Source organism: Macrotis lagotis, chromosome X, assembly GCF_037893015.1.
Source record: "Macrotis lagotis isolate mMagLag1 chromosome X, bilby.v1.9.chrom.fasta, whole genome shotgun sequence".
NCBI lineage: Eukaryota > Metazoa > Chordata > Mammalia > Peramelemorphia > Peramelidae > Macrotis > Macrotis lagotis.
This window is the reverse complement of record NC_133666.1, coordinates 254,857,651-254,880,439: the sequence shown is the minus strand read 5'-3', so window position 1 is coordinate 254,880,439 and position 22,789 is coordinate 254,857,651. Positions and strand designations below refer to the sequence as shown.

The window sequence follows — 22,789 nt, the reverse complement described above, 5'->3', positions numbered from 1 at the left end:
ACATAGCTAGTTAGTGGCAAGTGTTTGAGGTCGATTCAAATTCCTGTCCTCCTGACTCCAAAGCCAGTGCTCTATCCACTGTGCCAACTAGCTGCTCAAGAACCACAAGAACATTGTACACAATACCAGTAATATTGTAATGATATCAACTGTGAACGTTGTAAAATACTCTGATCAAGACAAAGATCCAAGACAGTTCTAGAAAACCCATGATGATCTGTTCACTTCAAGAATGAATTGATGAATTCTGGAGATGGGATTGACACATACTTTTTTCACTCATTATTTTTCACCTTTTGATTGGAGGGGTTTGTTTTGTTTTTTCATTATGGCCAGTATGGAAATAATATTTTATATAACTTTACATGTATAATTGGTATACTGCTTGCCTTCTTGATGAATGAGGGTGACGATCTATATAGATTACCCTAAAATTAGTGCTAATCTTTTTCTCTGGTAATAACTATAAGTCTTATTGATTTTATATTTCAAACTTTTACATATAATTTAATATTTAGTATTAATAATTATGTCATAGAATCTTAGAGCTGGAAGCCATCTCTGGCATCAGTACAATCTTTTTGTTTTGCAAATGAGTTAATTGAAACCCAGAAGTTTTAAATGCATGTGGTTATGCCAAATTAGAACTAGAATTCAAGTTTCTTTACTCCTAGTCCTGTCTTTCCACATAAATCATACTGGTTTGATGTGGAATTAATAACACTTGAGTAATTTTTCCTCATTTTGTCATTGATAGTAGTTTTCAGATAGTATTTATGGTTTCCAAATACTTCTGCTACCCTAAACACTAGCCATACCCTGTCCCTTTTCACCACATCCATTTTCCAGGGAATAAGATGGGTACTATCAGTATCAATAGTATCTGAGTCTCACCATTGTCCTAAGGACATTTGCCCTGGACTGCTTAGGTTTAGACTTTTCTCTTTGTTCTGCCTCTCAGTTAATAGGCTAATAAATTCACAGAGTCCAAAAGGCCACTTATAAACTTTTTCAAGTGTATAGCAACCTGCCTGCTAATGAGAAATCTCTGGGAAGAACCCAAGCCTAATTTTTGCAGAAGGTTAAAAAATGTATATTCTTTGTCCACAAGTGCACTTACAAAATAAGTAATGCCTTTAGCCTAATGTCTGAGCAAATATTTGACAACATTACATTGACTGAAAATTCCAAATTGTCCATACTATTCATTGAAATGTTAGTTTTTCACTTCGAAGGGTGTGAGTTGGAGCAACTAGAAGAAGGGAGAAAATTTGGTGGGGGAAGATTGAGGTATAGTGATTTAGGGAAAAAAGAACACCATCAATTAAAAAATGCATAGAAGAGTAGGGAGATGAAAGGAAACAGGATATATGTTTATTCACAATTTGATATACAGTTTTGTCCTTTGAATATTATCTTGGTTATTTAAAAAATGATAAGTCCATTCATCGTCCTATGTTTTAAAATTATTGAAATTTCTCTTTTAAACTTAATTTTGGTTTTAAATTAGTATTCATATTGATACCTAAATTTTTCTGACTGCTTTTTTTGTGGATCAAGTTATTTCAAGTGAATTCTTTTTCTTTCATAGTTCATTGGTAGCTTGAAGCAGTTAACTTACTTGGATGTTTCAAAGAACAACATTGAAATGGTTGAAGAAGGAATTTCAGGTTGTGAAAGTCTTGAAGACTTGCTACTGTCTAGCAATTCACTTCAACAACTGCCAGAATCTATTGGTTTGTATTGCTTATAGTTACTATATTCATCTTTTACTAAAATGAAAACATATATTTTACTGCCCTACCTGTACTAAGTCTAAAGTTTCATTGTTTTAAAGTCACTTATATTTACCATCAGGAAATTTTGCTCTTTTTTTTTTGTTTGACATTTTCATTTTTCATTCATTGTTTAATTCTTTGTTGACATTACCATAACTAGTTTCCTTTACTTTCTATGGTAGTGTTTCCCTTCAGGAATTGGGGGGGGGGAAGACATTTAAGCCATGTTTCTTCACTGTCCTTGTGTAGCTACCATGAAAATGATTTAAAAACCCAACCATGTAGTGGCCTTTCTTAATCCCAAAAGGAGTTTACTAGGCAAACCAGGGGAAAGATCAAAATCGAAGAGATGAGTGTGGTATTAATAATGATAATGATGATGATGATAATAATAATAATAATAATAGTACTAATAGTAATTAGTAGCATTCAAAAAGTACTTGTAAAGCACTTTTCATACATCTCCACAGATATTTTTAGAACTTAATACTTTGCCTCTCTCTAGAGATCTGTCCCTCCCTCCCCAAAATAGAGATGGAGTGCAGTGAATTCTAATGATGAAATTCAGTACCTTACTAGCTCCTCTGAAAATGATTTTAACAGCATCATTTAATTATTTAAAAGTGTTGTTGATTTGTCAAATATAAAGTAGAATCATATGAAAAGCTAAAATATAAGATGTATTTAAGATGTAATCTGGTTTTAGTATCTTATATAATCTTATCTACCTTGTTTTGAATTCCTTTAGTATAAATTTACATTGCCATGTATTCCAGAGTTTAAATTCCAGAGTTTAAAATATAGTGTACCAAATTAAATTGTTATCCTTGATTCTTTTAGTGGAACCCTTTCTCTCCAGGCTTTCTTGAAATAAAATGTTTTACCTTAATTAAAACAAAGCATCCAGGGGCAGCTAGGTGGCTCAGTGGTCAGAGCACCAGTCCTGGAGCCAGGAGGACCTGAGTTCAACCTTAGACACTTAATAATTACCTAGCTGTGTGATCTTGGGCAAGCCACTTAACCCCATTGCCCTGCAAAAGACAAAAAAACAAAACAGAACAAAACAAAGCACCTACTGTAAGTAAAGTTTTTTATATCTGAATTATATTAAATATAATTTTCCCCTATAGAGGACTTTTGGTGTAAAGTCTAATTCCCTTTTATTTCATAGCTCATTTTAAAAACAGACCAAAAGATATTTTGGTAAGAAAACATAATCCAATATAGCAACCATATAATATTATACATATATATATATATATATATATATATATATATATACACACACACACACACACACACACACACACACACACACACGCACACACACACACACATCCAGCACATTGAGAATTTATCTTGGACATAATACTTTTTCTTATAATATATTTGAATTCAATTTAGTTCTTGGGCTGAATTATGTCAGTGAAGTGGTCAATAATAAAAGCATCATCAATTTCATGTTCCTTTTACTAGAACAGAAAGAATTTAACAGTTTTTCATTTGAATTTAAGATGTTTGCTCTTTCTTGATAGTCTACTAGTATAGTTTTATTGAGAATTTTCTTCTAATCCAATCTAATCAACACTTCACTTTTTACTAAAAATCCATTTTAAAATTTTCATTCCTTGTATACAGAGATTAGAGTGAAAGTTTAAGAGTATCAATTTTAACTTTTTTAAAAATGTCATTAATTACCTTTCTCAACACCTGACCTTTTCCATTCTCTCCATGAAATTAGAATTCTTTCATTCCAGTTTAGTATCTAATTCTTATTGGCAAATAAAATGTTACTAACTTTTTTATATGTTTCCTGTGAATTGCCCTTCTTTCTATAAAGATGTACCACAAATATTTTTATTTTAGTTTTGAATATCAAAACTTAATGCTAGTAGTAATTTTTGGGTCTAATTGCCTATTTTGACCAAGTTATAGAGCTCCAATATAAAATTATTATTGATTTCTAGAAGGTGCTTTTTATGCACAGAAAGCACATTTAACTGTATTTTATATAGTATTCTCTGTCTTTTTTCAACAGGATCATTAAAGAAATTAACAACACTTAAAATAGATGAAAACCAGTTAATGTATTTACCAGACTCTATAGGAGGGTAAGTTTTCCATGACATACCAAGGATAGTAAGAACTTTTATTTAATCCAGCAGACCCTAAATATTTTTAGATCAACATTTATTTGTCTTTATAAAGAATCATCAAAGTTGATTCCATACATATTAAAATGATTGATTGATTGATAGGTGTTCTTCTTCTTGAATGCCATAGACACTTCTTCATAAATAGTACACTGGACAAACACATTGGTTCTAATTCTCTGGTGAAAATAGATTAGTATAAAAGAGCCAGCACACCTTTTCCATTTCATATCTGTTTATTTTTCTTATGTTTTCATTTGCAAGTGATCTCAGGATAAGTTGGTTTAGCTGTATTCTTTATCTTTCATGGCTTATTTTCTTCCTAATTGCTTTTCAGTGTTTCATGAAAAGTTTCATATGCATAGTGCAACAACTTCATCTTGCATACATTTTACATATAAATAAACATACTCTTACATTTAAAAAATAGATTGCTGATTCACTTTGTATTTTTTTTAACATAATATTGTATTGAATGAAGTTTCATATCTTTTAAACTGGTCTAGAAAATGTTGATAATCAATATTAGCTTTCATATTCAACACTGAAATAATTTCCTGATACATTATTATGTAAAGGAATGAAAGCAACACTTAAAAAGACATAGTCAAAAATAATAATCTGTGTTGAAGGAAACACAAATTAAAGATCCCCTAGAGATTGATTTTTAGTACATTTTAAAGTGGAGGAATTCAAAAGAATGGAAAAGTTGTCTGATGCTGTCACAGGGAGGAAAGGGGTGCCATCAGCAATTGCTGACCCATAGTCTTATTTACTCATTTCTAAAATCTTTGAGAATTGTGTAGAACCTATTTTATGAATATATTTGATGAAAACATGAGAAACCAACAGGCATGATTTGGTACATGATTTTTTTTTACCATAAACCCCATCATTCAGAACATGTAAATGACTTGGTGGGAAAAGATATGATCCCACCATGTCTGTTACTCTGTTGCTGTTTCTTAAAGCATGGCTTAGGGGTATCTAGATGGTGCAGTGGATATAGAGCACCGGCCCAGGAGTATGTTTGTTAGTAATGGTTTTTTTTATTATTATTTTAAAATGAATTGAATATAAATTTTCCTGTGATTAAAACAAGTGTGAGAATTGTTGATCTATTAATTTTTGAGATAGTTCATGTAATGATTAGTGTACTTGACTTTGAAGTCAGTAAGATGTGTTTGAATCTTGCCGCAGATACTTAAAAATAGCTAGCTGTGTGATTCTGGGCAGTCACTTCTCCTAAGACTCAGTTTCTTCATCTATAAAATCGGATAATAATACCACCTCACCTGAGTTGTGAGGATAAGGTGAGGTAGTCTTTATAAAGCACTTTGTAAAAACTTGAAATGAATAATCTTAACTATTGTTTTAAAAAAAAGCATTTGATTCACTATAGCAAAACACAGCCTTCAAAAGCTTCTCAAAAAAAAACTACATGTGCATGGTAAAAATTATGAGAAATTCTAATAAATTTGATGCTGTAGGTCTCTTTTTAAATATAAAAACATGAAAGTAGAGAGTTGGCATTTTTGTATTCCCTTCCCTCCCACTTAAGATGGATGTGAGTGCTTAATCAGAGTTTGCTTATTTGAGTTAGCTGTTCACCTTTTCCCATTAACTTTATTTAATATTATATTGGATCATGACTAGACAAGACAAGAAGGGATCACATAAAATAAACTGGATACTTTATTATTAATGATTTAAAAGTTTTTACACAAAAAAATTTAATGTAGTTGAAATTAGAAGGAAAAGTGGTCATTGAGGAAAACAATACTTGACAGCTAGTTTCATATCCCTAGGTCAACTAGTCAAAATGTATGAGGAACTACTTCAAATTCATAAGTAGCCATTCCCCAATAGATAAGGCATAAACAAAGGCAATTTTTCAAGGAAGAAATCCAAGCTATCAACAACTATCTTGCAAAAAATAACAGGTAATTAGAGGAGTGCAAATTCAAATTCACACCCATTGAAGGGACAAAGAGGAGGGAAAAAAATGAGGAAACATTCAATGAGGCCTTGTCTAGTCAAGCAGTTTTGTGAAGCAGTTTAAAATACCCATCCAACTTATATGTCTGCTTAGGTCTATATTTCAGAGAAATAAAAGGAGGAAACTATTTACAGCAGCTATTTTTCACTGTAGTCAAAAGTTGAATACAAAGCTAGTGCTCTTTACTTGAAATGGCCAAAAAAAATTGTGGCATGTCAATGTAATGGAATTACGTTAATTGACATTACCATAATAAATGTAAAATGCATAAAGTTTTAGAGGAAACTGAAGATCTCTAAACTGTACAGAGTTAAGTGAGCAGAAGTAGTAGGAGATCCATTTCTATAAGGAGAACAGCATTATAAAGAAAAAGAAATTAGAAAGACTTGAGAACCATAGTGATAAACCATGAATTCAAAAAAATGAAGATGACTATATTACCTCCTGTCTAAAGGTGAAGATTTAATATGCAGAAAAAGACATATTTTTTGTGCATGGCCACTGTGGGAATTTAGTTTGTGGTACTATGCATTCGTGCATTTTCAATTTACTTTAAAAATTTAAAAATAATTTCATATTGTACAATCCTCATTAAACACTGTGTGTGCGTGTGCGTGTGTGTGTGTGTGTGTGTGTGTGTGTATTGTGTACATCTTTTCAGCTAGAGTAGATAAGAGAACTTGGAATACCCAACTTCCTGCATGCTAATCTGACTTCAGAGAATTACTAGCTTGTGTGATGTTGGGCAAGTCACTTATCCCTATTTGCCTTAGTTTCCTTATCTCTAAAATGAGCTGGAGAAAGAAATGACAAACTGTTCCAGTGTCTTTGTCAAGAAAACTCTTAATGAGGTCATGAAAAGTCAGGCATGACTTAAAAGAATTGAACAATAACTCTGTGTCCATGTGTGTGTGTATAAAATTCTAAACAATGTAGTTATAACAGTATTAAAAAGAAGTTGAACTTTGATCAAAAACCAACACAACCCTGGAAAAGAGATAATATACTTTTTATTCACAGCACAAAGGTGGAAGATTACTAGAAGACAATATTGTATATAATGTCATATAAAGGTTTATGTATCAGAGGCTTTTGCTTCATTATTTTTCTTTATCACAAAGAGACTTCAGTTTGTCAGTTATGTTTAGAAATGACTGTGATTTAAGGGCAAAATCCCAGTAGTATGTATTTGAATTAAATAGATTTGTCTGAGAAACACTGAAGAAATTAGCAGCAAGAATAGTATATTCATAGTATGGAGATGAAGTTTCCAAGGTATGAGATAAATTCTATATGAAGTTTTCATGGAAAACCGGTGGGGGTGGGAATTGCACAAGATGAGATAGAATGGAGGTTATAGTTTGAATCTATGATGGACCAAACAAATTGCAGAACCATTGAAGAATTAGAAGTATCAAAATAGGTATACTCGTGTAGTGAAGTCAATGAGATTTTATTCTTATTTGTCAATATTGGACCGACCTACATGTAAATATAGGATTGGCACATGTCTGTTTATAAACAAGACAGAGAATTAAAAGATTCATATAGATGTATAACAGTGTTAGAAGTTTTTGAATTATGCATACTTGAAAAAATTTAAACTTAAAATTTTTATATTACAGACTCGTATCATTAGAAGAATTGGATTGTAGTTTCAATGAAATAGAAGCTTTGCCCTCATCCATTGGGCAACTTTCTAATATAAGAACTTTTGCTGCAGATCACAATTACTTACAGCAGTTACCACCAGAGGTACTGTAACATTTCTTAAATTAGATTTATGTATTTTAAGGTTTATTCATCTTTTTCTAATGCCTTGATTTGATATTTAATTACAAAAAGACAATTTCATCTTGTAATTTTGTTTCACTATTTGTTTGAAGAAATTTTTTGACTACTCCTAAAAATAAATACACTGAAATGTGTATGATTTCATCAAATATTTTAATAGATGTTTACTAGTTTGTTAAATTGTTTAACCTTGAGCTATTTTGTCGAAAGATAAAAATGATTTTTTTCATAAATGAAATAAAATTTGAAGAGGAAAATTAAGACATTTTATGAAATAGTACTCTTGTTTTAAAAAAATCATTAAATTATCACTAAAATATTGTTGAATATAAATGTAAATCTTTTTGAAATATTCTCAGTTCTTGGGGCAGCTAGGTGGTGCAGTGGATAGAGCCTTGGAGTCAGGAGTACTTGAGTTCAAATCCGACCTCAGACACTTAATAATTACCTAGCTATGTGGCCTTGGGCAAGCCACTTAACCCCATTGCATAGCAAAAACCTAAAAAAAAAAAAAATTCTAAGTTCTTTATCTTTACCATTGCAAAATTCATCATTGTTATGTTTCAGATTGGCAACTGGAAGCATGTTACCGTGCTTTTTCTCCATTCTAACAAACTTGAGACTCTTCCAGAAGAAATGGGTGATATGCAAAAATTAAAAGTCATCAATTTGAGTGACAACAGGTTTGTGAGTTCTATTATGTTTTATGGATACTGAATGTAAATGTCACTGCCAAATTTTTTTGTTTTTAAATTTTCATAAGAACATAAATGAAATTTAATCCTTGTATTTTCCTAAATAATAATTTTACTTTGTTTGACAGATTTGATTTTTGTATGAAAGAATTATTCTGGTTTTTTAGATATTGATTATTTACCACATTAAGTGCAGTTTTACTTGCCATTCTTTTCCTGGAACATTTTGTAGAAATTTCATTGTATTAAATTACTCTTGTGACACATTGTGACAGAAAATTTCACATTTGTTATTCTATTGAACAGTACTGCATTTGAAAGTAACATATTTCTGATCATAGTTGAGATTTGACATTTCCATGATGAGTAGTGACAACAAACTTAACAGATGGAATGATAGAAATTAGTAAGGGAATATTGTCTATACTATACCCCTAATAGTCATTATTTTAATTATCTGCCCAACTTTAATCCCAAATTTCTGTGTAAAATCTAACTTTGAATTAATCTTATACTCATTAGATAAGAATATTTCAAAGATTCTTAAAGTTTGACATTTTAGCTTAGGAGATTTTATTGAACCTTTTCATTTTACTCTGGTTCAGTAAGTCTGGAAAATAGTCATAAATATAAAATAATCTATTCACCTAAACAGTGCCACATTGTCCAATTCTATGACATAAGGAATTCTTCCAATGCATTTTTTTATGTTTCAACATATAATATTTTGTTTGGCTTCACTCCAAATCAACATTGCCTAACTTTATAGAGCAACACCATATCTTTCTTAGCTATTCTTAAATTAGTTCAACTGGAAAAAATAGTGACTTTTTAAACTGTAAAAAGACTTATTGGATGCTATTTTTTATGGGCATTATCTGTGGTTATATTATGAGTTGGCAATATGTTAAACATTCCAGTGTAATTTATATCTTGAAACATTAGTATAATATATCGATAAATTTAGAGTCAGAAGAAATCTGGGTCTGTTCCTTAGCCTTATTAATGTGGTGTGTCTCTTGTCAAATCACCTAATCTCATTGAACCACTGTTCTTGTTTGTAAAATGAAAACAACCACACTTATTGAGTTTTTCTCAAAAGGTTGTAAATGAGAAAATATATGTAAATTGCTTTGGAAACCTGCAGGAAGTAGACATCACTATTATTGTAAGATCCTATGTTATTTAAGTATTTTCCAATATAATTTCCATATAATTACCTAGCTGTGTGGCCTTGGGCAAGCCACTACAAGTACAGCATTATTGTATATGAGAATATTGAAGAACATTCCCACATTTGTGTTGTTTTCTGATGCTTTATCTTTTGACAGAATGAAGAATTTGCCCTTTAGTTTTACAAAGTTACAGCAGTTGACTGCTATGTGGCTCTCAGATAACCAGGTAGGTAAAACATTTTTGCTACTTCACTACTAGTATGTTATCTTGTTGTTGTTGTTGTTGTTGTTTTGTGAGGCAATGGGGTTAAGTGGCTTGCCCAAGGCCACAAAGCTAGGTAATTATTAAGTATTTGAACTTGAGTCCTCCTGATTCCAGGGCTGGTGCTCTATCCACTGTACCCACTAGCTGCCCACTGGCATATTATCTTAATTATTTTATAAAGAAGGTATTTAGGGTACAACTAGATGTTGCAATGGATAGAGCACCAACCCTGGAGTCAGGACCTGAGTTCAAATGTGGCCTCAGACACTTAATAGATAGTAACTTAGCTGTGTGACCTTGGGCAAGTCACTTAATCCCTTAACCCCACTGCTTTGCAAAACAAAAACAAAATAATAGTATTTGAGTAATTCTGACATGGCATAAATAAAAGGGGTGCAGAGTTTTGTGAAAGGCATATCATGAGGATTATCTGATACGTGGATTGTGAGGAAAGCACTGGGCTTGATAGAGGCCTTTATTGAAGTTCTAATTAGGATCTTCCTATCCCTCAGGAAACTGAGAACATATGGTTTAAATTAATTTACTATTGGGTAAGTGCAGATTTTTTTTTTTAGGTTTTTGCAAGACAAATGGGGTTAAGTGGCTTGCCTAAGGCCACACAGCTAGGTAATTATTAAGTGTCTGAGACCGGATTTGAACCCAGGTACTCCTGACTTCAGGGCTGGTGCTTTATGCACTGCACCACCTAGTTGCCCCAAAGTGCAGAATTTTTAAGAAAATTTTTTTCCTTCAAGAGAATTTTGGTGAGGATTCTCTGTATTACACTTTTGGTTTAAGCCTTTATTGTTGAGCAGTCTAGTTTCTGACAGTGGAGGAAAGGAGATACCAAGAGTAAATAAGCATTAAATGCCTACTATGTATCAAGCACTCTGATAAATGCTTTAAAAATAGAATCTCAAGATACTATACAGATATATAAGAAGCTTGTTTTATGTCATACAGCAGACTTGAAATCTTTTAAACTATCTGCAGTACACTATTACTAAGAAAACATTTTGGCCCTGTGATTCTGTGGTAATTGATATCCACATTGTTCTAAACATAGGTTATTATGAATTTCAACCAAGATCAAATACAGATGGCTCCCTTCCAGTTGACCATCTCACATATCTTCTCATAATAAACTCTCAGTATAGTCTATTGCTCAGTTGAAATATGGTAGAGTGGAAAGAGCAATATATATGGAGTTCAGAATACTTGGGTTTATATCCCAACTCTGCTACTCCAATCCTGTGTGATTTTGGGCAAACCATTTAACTTCCCAGACCTCTTCTTTAAAAGGATGAAATTGGACTGAATATTTTATTCTGTGGGATCTACTCTTCTGGTCTACTTTTTTCCTGTTTTCAGAGAACTCCATGGAGCCACCTTTATTTTTATATCACCAAGTAACAATTCTGAAGTTATTTATTGGAAAGTGATAGTAAAGACTGATGCAGAAAATAAAAATCCTTTGGGAAACCTTACTAATCCTTCTTAGATTTGAATGATACTTAAAATTTTTCAAAAGTGAACCGCCTTCATATAGAATTTGTTAAGCAGGTGAAGTCTTTCTGGTGATGGCAGATTTAGGGCCACTATATCTTGAGATTTAGAAAAAGAAGAGAAGCATTAAATATCATCCATCCCAAGATCCACATTTTTGCAGATGAGGAAACTTAGGGTAAGAGCAGTGAAATTCGTCTTTCAAGATCACAGGAATAATAAGTAGTAAAAATCTTCATACTGAAAAAATTATGTTAATGATTGACAATGTCAATGATCTTTTTTGAGACAAAATTAAATCAGATTTTTTCTAGAAATGTTGGAGTAAGATACACTATTATGGCAGCCAACACTGAGCCGGAGAATTCAGTCTCTTAAAGTCTCATCATAGTTTTTCTTTAGCTAAAAATATCTATGCTATTCTAGTTATATTTTAATTTGCAAAATTGCATATTTTCTTACTGTTCGTTTCCTTAGGGAAATGAATTTTCCCTTCCCTTAGAATATTACTTTACTTTTATAATTCCCTGCTTCTTAGTTTCTTTTTTTTTAAAGCGTTTTCAAGGCAGTGGGGTTAAGTGGCTTGCCCAAGGCCACATGGCTAGGTAATTATTAAGTGTCTGAGGCCGGATTTGAACTCAGGTACTCCTGACTCCAAGGCTGGTACTCTATTCACTGCGCCACCTAGCCACCCCTTCTTATACTGGTAAACTAAATTTCTTAAAAACTTGTGAGAAGCATTATATATTTTTACCAAATCTTAGCTGTTAATTTAAATTTTTTTCCCACCTTTCTGATTCTTAAATGTAGTATATTTAGATTTCCCAACTAGAGAATGAAATTGATCTTCAGGATTTTTTATGGGAACTGATAATCATATGTAATTTTTAGAAGATGATATATTTCAATTTGAATTAATGATAATATTAACATTTTTAGGGTAGATTTTTTTCTTATAATTCACACTGTTATGATTTTCAGTTTACTTATCAACATGTGAGGTACAAAAAAGTTACACATGGCATATTTCTCTTTGGTAAATTTCTTTTATTTTTCTTTTATTTTACTAGCATTAATTTGATTTTGTATAATTTCTAGAAAATACACTTTCTCAATCATAAAACTGGAAAGTAATTTTCTTAGAGTATTATTATTCATCTTTTGTTTGTTGTAAAGTTGTTTTCAGTCAGATCCTACTCTTAATGACTCCATTTGAAATTTTCTTAACAAAGATAATGGAATGGTTTGCCATTTTCTTCTCCAGCTTATTTTACAGATAAAGAAACTGAGGCAAACAGGGTTATATCCTTTACCCCAGGGTCACACAACTAGAAAGTGACTGAGACTGGATTTGAACTCCAGAAGATGAGTCTTTCTGACTCTTGACTTTGCTCTTTCTCTCTCTTCATTGTACTACCTGGCTGCCTACATTATTCATGTTATGCATCTATAAATAATTAATTTAATAATTTTGTTGTAAATGTACATTATAAATATCCTTAACTAAAACTTTGCTCAGTTACCTCACTAAGATAATGTGTATTCTAGTGAAATAATGTCCATTAAGTTAACTGTATACTATGGTAAATAGGAGATGGCAGTAAAGGATGGATTCACACCTTTAAAATCAGAGCTGCAAAGTACCAAAGTCAGTATTACATACATATTCACTCTACAACATTTTGTAATTTGTATTAATTCCTTCAATTTTGGATAACTTTTTGAATTAATTTGTCTACAATTGAAACTTTAGAATAATAGTAAATGCATATTTTCTTAATAGTATAAAAGGACATACTGGAGGACTCATTACCACATAATAAGCATTACATTCATACTCATGAAAAGTCCATTTACTGTGTTCTCCATAATTAATATATTGAATAAGATCACCTTGAAAAATGTTGAAAATGTTAACTGCATAATCATTTTTTAAAATTTGTTTTTATTTGGCATGCATATAGCATAATTTTCTATTTCAGACTCTTGGGGTGAAAAATTAGAGAAGATAGTGAAACATTTTCTTACATATTGTCACTCATTTTTTACTCTAGCCACTGTCCTTTCCCTTAATTTTAAGAAAATTGTGTTTTTTTTTACTTTTCCATCTTACTGTTTTTTTCCTTGAAGTTGTTAGTTGTCAGTAGTCTCAATTTTGCAGGTCTAAGAGATATGGATATAGTTACATGTAAAAGCTATCTTTTTTTCTTTTTTGGGCATTTTCCTAGTTAGTAGAGGTTAATTATAAATAGGTTTAATTTTGACCTTAAATAGAACATTGGAAATCTTTCAAGTCAAGAATGAGTTTAAAAGGAAAGCTCTTATGCTTTCCTTTTGGCTCATGGAAGTATTTTTAAGTAATTGTAGATACAGGTTTGGTACATATGTAGAGTTACCTATGTAGAGCTAATTGAAGCTGTGATGTGAATGAATGACTATCAAGGGAGAAAATAAATATAAGGATGGAGAAGAAAACCAAGAAGAAACCTTGACTTCAGAGATACCTCTCTTTTGGTACTTCTCCCACTTATTCTGTCCTTGAGCTCCTTTTCCTAGAAAAAAAGCAGATCCACGAGGAAGTAAGTAGTAAACTGTTTCAAACATTGGTGAAGAATCGTTAAGCATAAAGAGTACTAGATCTGAAAAGATCTTTTTTGAAATTTAAATTAGTTTTCCAAATCATTACTCTGGGGAGATTATTAAACTTCTCTGGGTCTTATTTTCCTCATCAGTAGAATGGGGATAATAAAATAATATCTCACAGAATTTTTATCTAGAAAATCCTATGTAAATCTTTAAAAGTTTTTGTATGTCTTTAAACATTTTTATTTTTAAATTTATTTAGTTTTTAAAATCTTTTATATTTTAAAAATCTTTATAAACATGTACTTCTATTTACTAAAAAAGCTAATTATGAAGTTAGTCATTAGTGGTTATTTTTGTTTTTGTTTTTTATTTTTGTTTTATTTTGTTTATTTCATTTTGAAATATGATCAATATGGACAGATGTCTGGAATGATCTTACATGTTTAATCAAATCAAAATGTTTGCATTCTTCTCTAAAAAAAAACCCTTTAATTTATTTATTTATTTTTGAATTTTGCAATTTTTCCCCTAATCTCACTTCCCTCTCCCCACTCTCCCCCAACCCTGTAGAAGGCAGTCTGTTAGTCTTTACATTGTTTCCATGCTATTCATTGATCTAAATTGAATGTGTTGAGAGAGAAATCATGTTCTTAAGTAAAGAAAATAAAATATAAGATAGCAAAATTGCATAATAAGATAACATTTGCTTGTTTGTTTTTCAAATTAGAGGCAATAGTCTTTGGTCTTTGTTCAAGCTCCACAATTCTGGTCCTTCATTCTTGAAGAGGCCTGTGACATCAGAAAAGTGATGTCATGACTTGCAAGTGAGTTGGATTTAAGTGAGGAAGGGGTGTACAGTCACGAGCCTTACTCTCTCCTATGTAGCTATCTGAGTCCAATGATAAGTTCAGATGACTGGAGATGGCCCCAAATACATTGTAAGAGGAATGCGTTTTTATTAAGAATTTTGTTAATAATCTGTTTTAGAGAGACCTTAGATGTGGAGTCATACCTAAGATTTGTTGAAAAGAACTATTCCCAAAAATTCACTCTGCAGTGGGAACATAATATGACTGAGAATAAAAAGAGAAATCTGACCTTCCTTCTCTGTAGTCAGGATTCTCCAGCATATAATCTAGCCTCTGTGTGAGTCCAAAATCCCTTCCTGGGAAAAAGCACCCACTACCTGATCACCAGTTTTGCACTGGAAATTCAAAATACTCCTTTGGAAAATAAATACTGGAGTTTTTTTTTTTTTTTTCCTACGAGGAAAACCATAAACTCCCACTGGAAGCGAACTGGAGGCCTGAACACTGAGGGGGGTAAAATTCTATAACAAAATGAATCTTTTTTTTTTTTTTTGCAAGGCAAATGGGGTTAAGTGGCTTGCCCAAGGCCACACAGCTAGGTAATTATTGAGACCAGATTTGAACTCAGGTACTCCTGACTCCAGGGCCAGTGCTCTATCCATTGCACCACCTAGCCGCCCCAGCAAAATGAATCTTAATAAATTCTCCATCACTTTCTCACTCAGAGGTATGATTCTACAAATAGGACCTTAAGCTTAATAACTATCGCAGAAGCCATGAGAGTCTTAGACTCTCACTTCTAGTATCAGGAACAACCAGGGAGAAATTATACCCTCAGAATTCCTACTTTGCATTTTTCTAACTTTGTTAGTATTATGCAAAGTATAAGTCAGTTTTCATTAAAGACAGTCTTGATCAAACTATTGTAAGACAAAATAATTTAAAATCAGTCACATTTTCTTATAATATAAATGTATATAAACATTATGAATAATAAGGTTATTTTCCTGCCCGAGAGAAAGTAGAGCCAAATGAGTAAGGAATTGAGGAAAGGATAGGTGGTAAAAAAGTTAAGACCTAATGTTGAAAAATTTTCCTAGTATTTTGAAAAGGTAAGAGAAAGAAGGATGGGTGATACATGAATGAGTTGGAAGAGTCATTGGAAGTTTTCTTTTTAAGGATTAGGCAAACCTGGGCAGTTTTTGTAGAGAGGGGATGTGTGGGGTATATGGGTATATACACTGTTGAGAAAGTGAGATTGAAAGTGCAGAGAGAAGACAGTGTTGAAGCAAGATCTTCTAAGAGGTAGTGGTGAGTAGGTATCATGGGTAAAGGTTAGAAGGATTAAGGGAAGCTCTTCCTCAGAAGAGAAGAAAGTAGGTGATGTTACTTAAGAAATTGTGAAGATTGGAGGAGAGTTAGAAGGGTTTGCTCCAAATTCCTTATGATTTGTTAGTTAAGTAGGAAACCCAGTCATTTTCTGTCATGGGGGAGTTGAGGAATAGGATAGGTTCAGGCTCAAACTTGATTAGAAAGCTTTGCAGTGGTTGGTGCAGGAATTTATATAAATAAGGTAATTTTTTGTTAAGTCATATTCAAATAAAAGGCAGTTTGATTTTATCTAGCCATATTCAATAGACCTAGAACAGAAGTAGAAAAAATCCCTGGTTTGAAGTTACCCAAGGATGTGTGTTTTAATCACTTATTGAGAATATTCAGGGTTTGAAATTCCAGGGCATTTTTCCAGTGAGATGTCTACATGGTATTCAGGGCATAGGGAGAGAAAGGGTGATTGGGAAGAGTGAGCAGGGTAATAAGGAAGGAAAGTGATTTTGACATCCTGATGAAAAGAAAAAAAAGCAGTTCTAGTGATAAGAAATTGAGTGAGACAAAAAATAAGAGATTAAGTTTGGAATATAGTATTTGTAGCTTAAAGATGGTATAATTCAGGGTGTGAACTGGTGAGATCACCTTCCACTCATTTTCAATGCTAGGTCATTAGGATTCATCATTAAAGTGACTTGAGATTACTGAGTTTCTTTACTTTTGAGCCTCAATTTCCTCTTCTTATTTTGTACCACAGATGGTACAGTACTTTGAACCATTTGAAAATACTTTGAACCATAAATCTAGTATTATTTTTCTTACTCTTAGATGTCACTTATTAGACTCTGTGATTGTAGGGATCATGTCTTTATCTAAACCTTTTATCTTCCCCAGGGTTTAGTAATAACTGTGCTTAATATTTGCTGAATGTATACTAGCTACAAATATATTATTTCATTGAAAATGATATAATAATGAGAGCTTGCCTTTTCAGAATACTAATTTAGATTTTCATCTAACAGATTTTTAATAGATATTACTTTAAAAAGTTACTAAAATGTAACATGGGTAAATTGGGAGAAATGGAGGGCAGTTAGTAACTTGGAAAAATCCAGGTTGGAACCTAATTGAAAAATACATATTTAATCACCTATTTTCTTTTTCTAGTCCAAACCCCTAATACCTCTTCAAAAAGAGACTGATCCAGAAACACAGAAAATGGTGCTTACAAACTACATGTTCCCTCAGCAGCCAAGGACTGAGGATGGTAGGAGTTTAATTTTTTTTCCATGCTTGACCATTTGAAAACAAGCTTATAAATTAAAAGCTCTAAGATCTTTTAAAGGGAATTTGGGGAGTTAATCAGAAATGCCTGGCTAAATAATGTTAAAGTAATTTCATAGACATTAATGAGTTCATTAATAGGTTATTAGTAACTGCTTTTGCTCACCTGCACACAATTAGAAAATTGTAAGAAATGGAAAACAAAATCTACTATAGTTCCCTACTTGGACACAAATACCCATTCACTTTAATGGGATAAAGGACTCTCCGGTTGTATGCAGAACAGGGTCACATTTCTTTGCTTTTTGCCGTATGTTCCTATAATCACCATTGTAGCCACACCACAGTTTCAGGTTCTAAATACAAAGGAGCTAGAGAGGATCATTTATGGATAAAATTCCATTCTAATCAAAAGAATCTAAATAACAACTATTTTTCTATCCTTGTGATTGCCATAAATTCTGTTTGGCTTCTCCTTTTGCTGACTTCTTATCATTGCTCCCTGCCATCTATTCTGAGATCTACCCACATTGGCCTCTTTGTTGTTCCTCACACACAGAAATTTGTGTCTTGTCTTTGTGCATTCTTTCATGCCTGACATGTTCTCCCACTTCATCCTGGCTCCTAGAATTCCCAAAAGTCTTCAAAATTTTTCCCATCTTTTCCAGAGTCTCTCTGTTTAGCTATGGGGTCCTTTCTCTCTAGGATTATCTTCCATTAATTCTTTTAAAATTTTCTATGCTTGTATTCATTTATATGTCATCTCTCACTAAAAGTCAACAGTTGTTAGATAGATAAAGCTAGTCTTGTCACTGAGAAGACCTGTATTCAGGTTCTGCCTTTGACACACAAAGGCTGCATCACCCTGGCAAATCACTTAATCAATCTTGGCTGTAGGTCATGTATCCCCTAGGTGAAGGGTTACAAATACAAATACAAATAATGCAATGTTGGGGGGGGGGTTCTTTTTGAGTTGTCATATTTTCCAGAAAAATACTGGAACCAGAGCATTTAGGAGAATGTATTTGTCAAGCATGAAGCTCCTTCTGAGCTGACATAATTTGCTGCTGCATTCCAAATTTGATTTACTGTATATCCTTGGGAAGCATAACAGGCACTAGCCAGTCTGTGCCAGGCTAGGATAATGCTTGTGTACCTGGAGTCCTTTGTGGAAAAGCAGACCCTCCTCTCTTCATTGCTTAGCAGTTCCCAAGAGAAATGAGAATTGTGCCATCCCCTTGCTCCTTCCCATGGGGAGTGGTTTTGTCCTTTTATCTACTTTTGCTGCATCATTTCCCTCTCTCTTGTCATGCCCCTTCCTAGTATCCCTTCTTTTTTTGTCCTGCTAGTATAAAAAAATGTAAGCTTAAGTAAAGATTGGGAAGCCTTAGGTTCAAGATACATGTTCATCACTTTTGTAATAACCCTTGTTTTCACATAAGTCTCTTGACATTGTGATTGCCTATTGACAATTCCTACTTGAACACTTCCAATGAGAGGAAGTCTACCTTCCAAGATAGTTTGCTAAGCCTAATTTTTTTTCTTTGCCACTTCTTCCCATTATTCTTAGATCAGAGACAGTACTTTTAATCCCTCTTCCATTTGACAGTCCTTCAGGTAGTTAACAACTGCTGTCATGCTGGGATGGATAATTTTTTCCCCATCATGAACTAACCCAGACCTCAGTCAGTGATAATAAAAACTAAGCCAGAAAGTATTTGGGCACTGGAACAAAAATATCTGCATATTAATCTTTGAAGTGTTAAGTTGTCTTGGAATCAACTTTATTCATTTCCCTCCAGAAAGGCAGGGACAATTAAGAGTCATTTATGCTTGTTTTTTTTTTCCCCAATGATTCTAGATGCCACCCTATATCATCTGGATTCTCATGACTCTCTATTCTAAATATGTGATCCTATGATCTCTGAGGTCATTTCCAATTACAAAACCTTTGACTGCCTGATTCTTTGACTTCTCATTTTCATAATACATATTAGCTGACTCATATGTTGTATTCTCTATGTATCATATAATATGCAATTATATACTAATATTAGAATTTGTAAAGTCTGAAAACCTGGTTCAAATATCTTTAAAGTTGTCATACAGCACAAAAGCAGTATATGTAATTTGTTATAGTTGACCATCTCCATTCGAAAGTATAATGATAGAGCAATGAGAAAAGTGCAGATGTTGTAGGGAAGATTTTCCTTCAATCAGAATTCATCTCCAAATGAATATGAAGAACAGTTGTTGTTTAGGCCTAAAGCTTCTAGCCTGGCTTAGCTTTCACTGACTTAGACGTATATTTACATTAATTATTTAAAATAATGAGTAAGAAATTATTTTTTGTAGTCATTGTAAATAATAATTCCTTTTCTCCCCTTCTCTTGTTAGTTATGTTCATATCAGATAATGAAAGTTTTAATCCTTCTTTGTGGGAGGAACAAAGGAAGCAACGGGCTCAAGTGGCATTTGAATGTGATGAAGACAAAGATGAAAGGGAGGCACCTCCTAGGGTTAGTATTTCCTCTTCTCTCTCCAAATGTAAAGTTAAATCAGAAAGTATTTATTCATTATTATGTGCCTAACACTGTCCTGTGTGGTGAAGAGATTGAAAAAGAGAATCTCTCTCAAGAAACTTCTAATCTGGTTGGAAAGATAAGCCCTTAAACAACTGATATGAACAATACAAAATGGTAGGTAAACGAAGTGTCAAATTTGGTGTCAAATGAAATGTCAAATATTATGAATTAAAAGAAGATAGAAATTAGTATGAGCGGGGTGGTTATTTTCATCCTGAATTTTTAGTTAATAAAAAATAGAATGGAAGTAATAAAATATAAGTAAAAGAATGTTATTTTATATGTATATTACCAAAAACCATTGTTGATATGCTGAAAATCTTAAAGGCAAATCTTAATTTTTTTTGCCTATCATGAACTAACGCAGACCTCAGTCAGTGATAATAAAAATTAAACCAGAAAGTATTTGGGCACTGGAACAAAAATATCTGCATATTAATCTTTGAAGTGTAAAGTTGTCTTGGAATCAACTTCATTCATTTCCCTCCAGAAAGGAAGGGACAATTAAAAGTCATTTATGCTTGTTTTTTTTTTCCTTATACATACAGGAAGGAAATTTGAAGAGATATCCAACACCATATCCAGATGAACTTAAAAATATGGTCAAAACAGTTCAAACAATTGTCCATAGATTAAAAGAAGAAGAAATGACTGAGTGCTCTGGAAAAGATTCACAGCCACTTGATGATCAACAAAATACCATTAGAGATGTCGGTGTGAAGGTTAGAGAAATGTCACCTTGGAATTATGAAAGAGAAACAAAATTGCTTAATTTTTTTTAATGACAAAATTGTATAATTATCCTTCATGTTAAACAAAATTTCACATTCACTCTTCAGGATTCCACCTTCTGTTCCTGCAGTTGTTCATCTGAGAGAAGGGCATGAGCAGAGAGAGAATATTGTTGGGGTTGTGGTGGGACTTGTGGGAGGGGTGCTGTGGCACCAATCTACAGAACAGTATTTTCAGGAATTAACAACTTCTGAAAAGAAATATTCCAAATTTTACAACTGCTATGCCTGATTAAAGGAACTCACTCGGATAACAATAAAAATTGTTAAGTAAGGGTGAGTGTTGGGATGAAAAAGAGGGACAGTTGATAGTAATAAAACTCTCATTCCATTGATTACTAATGCCTGTTTTGGGTGCTTTCTTTTTGTAACATTGCTATCTGCTCATCCTGAAATACCTATCTCAAGTAGATGCATTCCTGTGCCTAAATTTCAGTGTAAATTGATAATGTTGTAATGATGCCATCCTTAAGTAAAGATGTGGTTGGTATAGGTAGCTCTTAGGAAACCCGTGGGAACCCATCATTCTTTGTAGAACTGATTCTGACTTGATGTATTTGTATTTACTCAAAGTAGCATTTAAATTTTCCAGGCACCCATCCTTGTACCTTCTCCCATCTTAGAGGATATACACCATCTTCACTACCTGTGCTACACAATCTCTAACTTCAGTTTAATTGTATTGTTTTAAGCAGCTTAAAAATAAAAACACTACACTTTAAGAATTTAATATATATTTTCACGTTTGTAGGGAATTAACTGTAGACTTATTTCATGATAGTAAATTTTTGTTTTTCCTCACTTTTAGCAAATTCAAATTAAAGAACAATTCTTCATTGTATAGAAGCCACCATAGCTTTCCTTTTAAAATTGTAAATTCATTTAATTGAGATTTAAGAAAGAAAAAAGTATACATGGGATATAAGTTTTTACCAAAAGCTACTTATTTAGTCCTAATTCTTACCATGTCAAATATAGTCTCAATCAAACTTTCTTAACACAAGTCAAGGTATTTCTACTCATTCAGAGCCCTTTGACTATATATAGAAGATCAATAGATTCCATATCAGCTTTGTCAGCAAGGATTATACAACCTAAATAATTTATCAAATTCTTAATTGAATTTTGAACCAAAATTATGTTTATTTTGTTTTCTTTTAATAGACTTCAGAAACTACTCCAATAAAAAACAAAATAGAAGATAGAGAAAAGTATATAATAGGAAACTGTGTACAAAAGGTCAGTGAAACTGAAGTTGAGAACAATGCTGGAAGTCCACAAATGATCTCTCAAGGTAAAACCTCTGAGAACCCAAAGAAAATTGTGAACCAAGAGGACTTACTTGAGGTATGATATTGTCTGTGTTGATTTTTCAGCAGCAGTGATAAGAGAAATACCTTTGTCATATTGCATTCTTTACCCTTAAGCACAGAAATGTTGATAATATATCAAAAATGTTTAAGTTAACATGATTGCTAATATATCATCATAGTGTTTTAAATTTAATTGTTTTCAACTTGGATTTTATATTTGTACTTAAATGTAAAGAAGACAAGCAATTTGACAGAAGTTTAATAGTTTGACTTTCTAAAATATTTGAGAATTTAGTATAGTTTTTCTTTAAACCTATTTCAGCTGAAAGCAAGGAAAAAGTATTATCAGTATGATGCATTGTATTTCTCAATTTAATGTCATTCCTTCAATCACCAAAATAGGAAGTTCAATTTTCTTGAATATTTCCCCAGTTTATTTAAAAGGGAGTTTTTCCTGAAAGGCTAGCCTAAGCAATTAAATTTTTTTCCAAAAGTCTTGAGTCTAGCATATTTTTGGAGCCTGGAAGTTTCAGAATTCTTTCAGAAGCTTCTTTTATCTTCATAGTATCTATGAGATTGGGGGGAGGGAGAATAGAGGAAGAAGAGAAAAGAAATCTTTTAATTTAATTGATAGAGGGACTTACAGTATAGGAAATTTCTCCATATATGCTGCCTGACCTCTGGGTAGTTTGCAGTCCTTATGTGTCTTGCCTTTGATCACACAGCTAGT

At 32.5% G+C, this 22,789-nt stretch overlaps 1 protein-coding gene across 7 annotated transcripts in view; it reads left to right on the top strand.

Moving 5' to 3' along the window:
- ERBIN (erbb2 interacting protein) overlaps positions 1–22,789 on the top strand; it is a 202,214-nt gene that overhangs the window by 147,558 nt on the left and 31,867 nt on the right. For all 7 annotated transcript variants that reach the window (XM_074206738.1, XM_074206736.1, XM_074206735.1 and 4 more), the window contains 9 exons: positions 1,592–1,736; positions 3,817–3,889; positions 7,556–7,685; positions 8,292–8,407; positions 9,751–9,820; positions 17,254–17,353; positions 19,768–19,889; positions 20,504–20,677; positions 21,911–22,093. In XM_074206738.1, coding sequence (XP_074062839.1) covers positions 1,592–1,736; positions 3,817–3,889; positions 7,556–7,685; positions 8,292–8,407; positions 9,751–9,820; positions 17,254–17,353; positions 19,768–19,889; positions 20,504–20,677; positions 21,911–22,093 — 1,113 coding nt within the window. The remainder of the gene's footprint in view (positions 1–1,591; positions 1,737–3,816; positions 3,890–7,555; positions 7,686–8,291; positions 8,408–9,750; positions 9,821–17,253; positions 17,354–19,767; positions 19,890–20,503; positions 20,678–21,910; positions 22,094–22,789) is intronic.